Raw genomic sequence first — 7259 nt, 5'->3', positions numbered from 1 at the left:
AGAGCCCAAGAGTTGCTTGAATTAGTTCATACAGATGTATGTGGTCCTATGTCAACCCAAGCAAAAGGAGGTTACGAGTATTTCATCACTTTTACCGATGATTACTCTAGATATGGTTATGTGTACCTAATGAGATGGAAGTCCGAAGCCTTTGAAAAGTTCAAAGAGTTTAGGGCTGAAGTTGAGAATCAATTAGGTAAACGCATAAAAGCCATTCGATCTGATCGTGGTGGCGAATACCTTCTTGGGGATTTCAAGGATTACTTAACTCAAAATGGGATTATATCCCAATTGACTGCACCTGGAACTCCCCAACAGAATGGTGTAGCAGAAAGAAGGAATAGGACTCTTTTGGAAATGGTTAGGTCCATGATGAGTTACTCAACTTTACCAGTTTCTTTTTGGGGATATGCACTAAAAACTGCAATGCATATTTTGAATTTAGTTCCATCAAAATCTGTTCCCAACACACCTAAGGAATTGTGGAGTGGGCGTAAGCCTAGTATGAAATATCTCCACATTTGGGGATGTCCAGCACATGTGTTGAAAAGGAAGTCTGATAAGTTGGAATCTAAAACCGAAGTATGCATGTTTTTAGGGTATTCAAAAGAAACAAAGGGTTATTTATTCTATAATCATAAAGATAACAAAGTGTTTGTTAGCACACATGCCAAATTTTTGGAAGATGATTATATGAATAATTTTGATCCTAGAAATAAAGTTGTTTTGGCTGAAATGAATGAACCTTTAGTTGAACAACCAATAGATGAAACTAGGGATGATGTGGTTGTATTGGATACACCACAAGATACTACTCATGAGATGTCTAGTACACAGGTGCCTCGTCGTAGTGGGAGAATTGTTCGGCCTCCCATAAGATTCATAGGTTTGGGAGAAACTTATGAAGCTATCTCAGAAGAGGCTGAATCGGATCCCTACACTTATGAAGAGGCAATGAATGATATAGATGCACATCATTGGATCAAAGCTATGAAATCTGAATTAGATTCCATGTATTCCAATCAAGTTTGGGATCTTGTAAAGGCGCCTAATGGCATTAAACCTGTTGGTTGCAAATGGGTTTACAAGAGGAAGAGAGGGGTAGATGGAAAGGTTGAAACCTTTAAAGCAAGACTAGTGGCGAAAGGGTATACACAAAAAGAAGGTATTGACTATGATGAAACTTTTTCGCCAGTAGCCATGCTTAAATCTATCAGAATTCTCTTATCCATTGCTGCTCATTATGATTATGAGATTTGGCAAATGGATGTCAAGACTGCATTTCTTAATGGCAATCTTGAAGAAGAAATCTATATGATGCAACCGGAAGGTTTCATAGCAAAGAACCAAGAGCATATGGTATGCAAGTTAAAAAGGTCCATTTATGGACTTAAACAAGCATCTAGGTCATGGAACATCAGATTTGATCAAGCAATTAAGTCATTTGGTTTTGAACAAAATCTTGATGAACCATGTGTGTACAAAAGACATCGAGATAAAGTAGTAATGTTCCTAGTGCTTTATGTTGATGACATTCTACTCATTGGAAATGATGTAGGGATAATGTCATCGGTAAAGGTGTGGTTGTCAAACCAATTTGATATGAAGGACTTGGGTGAGGCTAACTTTATTCTAGGGATCAAGCTTTGGCGAGATCGCAAGAATAGGATGTTAGGCTTATCACAGGCTGGATATATAGATAAGGTTCTAGAACGGTTTAGCATGCAAAACTCCAAGAAGGGATTACTTCCTTTCAGACATGGAGTTCCTCTGTCTGATGACCAAAGGCCTAAAACTCAAGAGGAAAAAGATATGATGAGACAAGTTCCTTATGCTTCTGCAGTAGGAAGTCTTATGTATGCCATGCTTTGTACTAGACCAGATATTTGTTATTCAGTAGGCATGGTCAGCCGATATCAATCAAATCCAGGACCAAAACATTGGCAAGCTGTAAAGCATATTCTCAAGTATCTACGGAGAACGAGAGATTATATGCTTGTTTATCGGTGTGAGGATTTGATACCCATTGGCTATACAGATTCAGATTTTCAGTCGGATCTAGATTTCAGAAAGTCCACATCAGGATGTGTATTCACCTTGGGAGGTGGAGCCATAACATGGAGGAGTGTCAAACAATCTTGTATTGCGGACTCCACCATGGAAGCAGAATATGTTGCTGCTTGTGAAGCAGCAAAAGAAGCTGTATGGCTCAAGAAATTCCTTTCTGACCTTGGTGTAATGAGAATGGAACAAGTTCCCATCACATTGTTTTGCGACAATAGTGGTGCAGTTGCACAATCAAAAGATCCAAGGAACCACAAGAAAGGAAAGCACATCGAGAGAAAGTATCACATCATTAGAGATATTATTGCTCGTGGAGATGTGGTGGTAGCAAAGATTGAAAGTGCAAATAATCTAGCAGATCCCTTTACCAAAGCCTTGCCTCAAAGGACCTTCGAGTCACATTTGGAGCGAATGGGAGTTAGATTAGTGCACAATAGTCTTTAGGGCAAGTGGGAATTTGTTAGGATTAATGCCCTTAAATCCTATTGTATGATGCTATGTATGACATTATGTATGACTTAATGTTGTGATTAATAAAGTTGTTTTATTATTATCTGAAATGATGGTAACAAGAATATTTGGACATTATCATATAGTCCATGAGATGCATAGTATGTGATTTATGTGATTTAGTCACAGAAGATATAAGTCACAAGTTCTTTGTAAACTCAGAATTTTAGTTCGTAGTCGGTGATGAAATTGGGCATTTCATCTGCGAAGACTATAACATATCAACTAAGATGATTTGTCTTGATCATGGAAGTGGAGACTTCTAGTTGATGTGTTAATATATTTTAAGAGTTAAGACATATTGAACTGGACCGCTGTGAGATTTATTATTCTCCTAACGACTGTCAATTGAATAATAAATCTCACAACTTATATTTGCATGAACTCTTAATCCTGAGAGAATAATGGACCTAATCATGAAGTGTAGGTTGCTTTGATATATCAGGAGTGAGATCTAAAGTAACGGTCAAAACCTCAGTATGTTGGGCAGCCACATTTCGTGTTGATGGAACATATATTCTCAAGATGGAATTCATAGTCTCTTAACAGAGATTTAAAATATTCCCTTGAGATAAGTTTAATGGGTTTAGTTATTCAGAGAGTTAGGCCTAACCACTTTGGTAAGAAATTACTAAAGTATATATTTATGAAATTGGATTTCATAAATATATAATGAATAACTTAAAAGGATTAAACCGGGTACTCAAGGATTAAGACGTAGTAATCTTCAAAGTGACAGTTTATATTTATGACTTTGAATTACTACGAATATTTTATGAAGGGGTTGCATGTATAATAAAGTTTTGGGATATAATTTATTAATAAGGCCTAGAGTGCAATTATATTTATATAGTGGTATTAAATATAATTAATGGTAACTTTGGACTTGTCAAGAGTTGACAGAAAAGCCCAAGGCCCATTGGAGCTAGTGTCTTATTGGTCCTTTTGGTCCCACTCTAAGCCACACATTAAAGCCCAATTGGAAAGGCCCAATAGGCCGGCCTAATTAGATAATCAGTTATATATAAAGGGAGAGACATACAAAATTTTTATTAGAGAAAAAGTAAGACACCATTGTGAAGTGGTGCGTATGTGCGAGTGAAACCACTCAATTATTCTCCCTTGGAAATTGATTGAGAGACCACACTTCTTGGGCGTAAAGTGGAATTGGAGTGAAGATTAAAAGTGTTCTCAAGTACTTATAATTTTTTGTTTTGAATTTCTCCACACCAAGGTACGCTATTTTGTTCTTAAATTCTAGAATTTATATAGTGCAAGTTATCAATCATGAATGAAATAGATTTTTGTTTGTTGCTTCTGCTATGTGTTTTGTATGAGATACAAAACCAAATTTAACCAACAGCCACAACTGCACCATGGTGATCCTAGATTACTATTCTGACACCGGTCTCCTTCTGTTGTTCAAAAGTCGTACCATCTATATTCACTTTGTACAAGGGAGGTTTAGGGAGCTACCACACTTCTTCCACAGATTCCTAGTAAGGTCGAACTTCATGGTTGGCTATCAAATAGTCCTCCAAGTAATTCTTTGTCCACCGAGCAAGTTCAGAGGCCAACTTTCTACTCTTCCCATGCTGGACCTCATTCTGGTTTGTCCAAATACCCCACGCTGTTGTGACCATTAACTCGATATCCTCCTCCGACCACTTTTTTTCGTTTTGACCATACCATAGCAGATCCAAGAACTCGAGGCAGTTATCCATGGTATTATCCTTAACAAGACCCACCTCATTCCACACCTCCTTAGCACGATGACAGTGCCTAAGCAAGTGACCCGTTGTTTCCTCTGCATTTCCACATGCCTCACACTTGTTGTCTTGTGCTACTTAATGACGAAACAGATTAGCTTTCGTGGGCAGGATGTTTTTGCATGCCTGCCACGTGAAGTTCCGGATTTTCTTTGGAACTCGCAAGCACCAAATGAACTTCCAAAATTCCTTCATACACGTAGTGTTAGAGCTTTCCTCAGGTATTTGGTCACTTCTTTCTTGCAAAACAACCTTTTAAGCTAACTTCACCGTAAATTTTTCGGAAGAGGTAAAAGCCCAAATAAAGCGGTCATCAAGCAAAGTTGGGCTCAGAGCAGTGGAGAGGATAGACTCTACATCCAAAGGCAAGAAGTTGCGTTGAAGGGCCTCCAAATCCCACTCCCCTTTCCGGTGGTCAATAAGTGTGGACACTAGCACGTCAGAGCCAGCTTCTGGGCAAGGTGTGACTACTCGGTAGGTAGAGGACAGTGGGAGCCATTGGTCACCCCAGACTTGCATGTTTGCACCATTTCCTATCCTCCAATAACTTCCTTTTTTGACAATTTTTTGTGTGGAAAATATGCTTCTCCAAGCATATGACGGCTTAGATCCCAAAGATGCAAAGATAAAGTCTCCATGAGGGAAATATTTTGCTCAGAAAACACGATAGAACAGTGAGTTGGTGCAAGTTTGGAGTCGCCACCCCTACTTAGATAATAAGGCCAAGTTAAAAGCTTTTAAGTCCCTGAAGCCCATTCCACCACTTTCCTTCGGTGTGCACATCTTCTCTCAACTAAGCCAAGCCATCTTGTCCACACCATTATTTTGCCCCCACCAAAATTTACGAACTATCCCAGCTAGCTCATCGCATAATGAGTCTGGTAGCTTAAAGCAACTCATGGTATATGATGGTATAGCTTGGGCAACTAATTTTATAAGGATCTCGTTTCCTGCATTCGACAAGAGCTTTTCTTTCCACCTTGCAAGCTTCTTCCTAAGCTTATCCTTGAGGTCATGGAAAGTATTCTTTTTGGATCTTACCACCAAGGACGGAAGACCTAAATATTTTTCATGTTGACGAATGACTTGGGCTCCAAATCTAGTTTTGATCTCCTCTTGAAGTGCGCATGGGGTATTCTTGCTAAAGTAGAGAGCGGTCTTGGCCTTATTAAGTTGCTGACCCGATGCTACTTCATATAAAGTGAAAATGCGTTGGAGGTCATTACACTCCTCTAGATTTGCTCGGCAAAACACCAAGCTATTGTCAGCAAAGAAGAGATGGGAGATTCTTAGGGCTTTTCGGCACACTGCAATTCCATGGATGGCATGTCGTTCTGCTGCATGGTGAAGGAGTGCTGAAAGACCTTTTGCACATAAGAGAAATAAATAAGGTGATAGTGGGTCCCCTTGGCGAAGTCCCCTAAAGGGTACAATTCTACCTCAAGTTTACCCATTAATACAAATAGAATATGTGACAGTAGTTATACACCTCATAATCACCTTAATCATTTTATGGTGTACACCCATCTTTCTCATGATATTCTCCAAGCATTTTCACTTTACTCTATCATACACCTTACTCATATCTAGTTTTAGAGCCATCTCACCTAATTTTTCAGTCTTTTTTTGGCTAATATGATGCATAGTTTCAAAAGCCACCAAGACATTATCAGTTGTAAAGCGCCCTTTTGTGAAAGTACTTTGGTTCTCACTGACAACAATGGATGGGACATTCTTCAATCTATTAGCTACTACTTTAGAGGCTATTTTGTAAGCCACATTACATAAGCTGAAGGGTCTATAATTAGTGATTTTCCTAGGATTTTGAGCTTTATGAATAAGAACAATATAAGTGTCATTAAAGTTAGGAGGAACCATACCATAGTTGAGGAAGTCAAGGGCAACTTAAGTAACACAGTTGCTGGTAAGGGACCAATACCTTTGGTAAAATAGAGTGGGTAAGCCATTAGGTCCCAACGCAATGTGGGGGTGCATTTGCTTTATTGCTTGAGCAATCTTTGAAGCTTGGAAGTCTCTTGCTAGGAGTTGGTTCATTGCAACTGTGATTGAAGGGAAAATATCCTCAAGGAGCTTTGTCATGTCACTTGGCTGAGAAGAAGTGAATAAAGAAGAGAAATACTGCGGAGCAACATGTTCAATATCATCCAACCACTCCTGCCATAAGCCATTCTCATCCTCCAATCCTTGAATCCAGTTCCGTTGTTTCCTGTTAGAAGCTTTGGTATGGAAAAAACTTGTGTTTCTATCTCCCTCCCTTTGCTTCCACATTACCTCTTCTGTGTCTAGCCAAGAATTAAGAGCTAGCCTGACCTGCCAAATGTTATCCATGTTATTCTCTAGAAAAGTTTCTAGCACCTGCAGTTTATTCTTAAGCAACTTAATCTGGCGGCCAACATGACCAAACTCCCGTTTATTCCACTGAGTGAGGTGAGCATGACACGAGGAGATGTAATTTTTCAGTGGGTGGCCCATGGAAGCATATAATCCATGCTCCCATGCATCATATACTACTTCCTCACACCGAGGGTCACGGAGCCACATGGCTTCGAACCTGAAAGGTTTTGAACCAACTTTCCTCTGTCTCTCATTTTGACCCACCTTAGAGCGAGCATGCAGTGGTCTAAAGCCGTGGTGGACAGGTGGTGCAACTTTGCATTTGCAAAGCGGGAGAACCATTCCGGAGTGGCCAGGGCACGATCAAGCCTTATCCACCATCTCCATTTGCAAAAACCTTGTTCTAGGTAAACCGTGAACCTACATAGCCCAAGTCTCTGAAGTGGCATCTATTCATTGCTTCTTTGAACCTCTCCATTTGTTTCCGTGCTCTCGGATTGCCACCCATTTTCTCAGCATCACTCATTATTTCATTAAAGTCCCCTATACATAGCCAAGGCA

The 7259-nt window shown here is 39.6% G+C and overlaps 1 protein-coding gene across 1 annotated transcript; it reads right to left on the bottom strand.

Moving 5' to 3' along the window:
- Positions 1 to 5132: 5132 nt before the first annotated feature.
- LOC112003691 (uncharacterized) lies at positions 5133 to 7040 on the bottom strand. Its single transcript, XM_024035890.1, has 2 exons — positions 6283 to 7040; positions 5133 to 5763 (listed from the first exon to the last, which is right to left on the bottom strand). The coding sequence occupies exons 1-2, from the start codon at positions 7038 to 7040 to the stop codon at positions 5133 to 5135; spliced, it is 1389 nt and encodes a 462-aa protein (XP_023891658.1).
- Between the last annotated feature and the right edge of the window lie 219 nt (positions 7041 to 7259).

Source organism: Quercus suber, unplaced genomic scaffold (assembly GCF_002906115.3).
Source record: "Quercus suber isolate HL8 unplaced genomic scaffold, Cork oak 2.0 scaffold_227, whole genome shotgun sequence".
In the NCBI taxonomy this organism is placed as follows: Eukaryota; Viridiplantae; Streptophyta; class Magnoliopsida; order Fagales; family Fagaceae; genus Quercus; species Quercus suber.
Note: the sequence above shows the minus strand (reverse complement) of the source record. Positions and strands in the feature narration are given on the sequence as shown.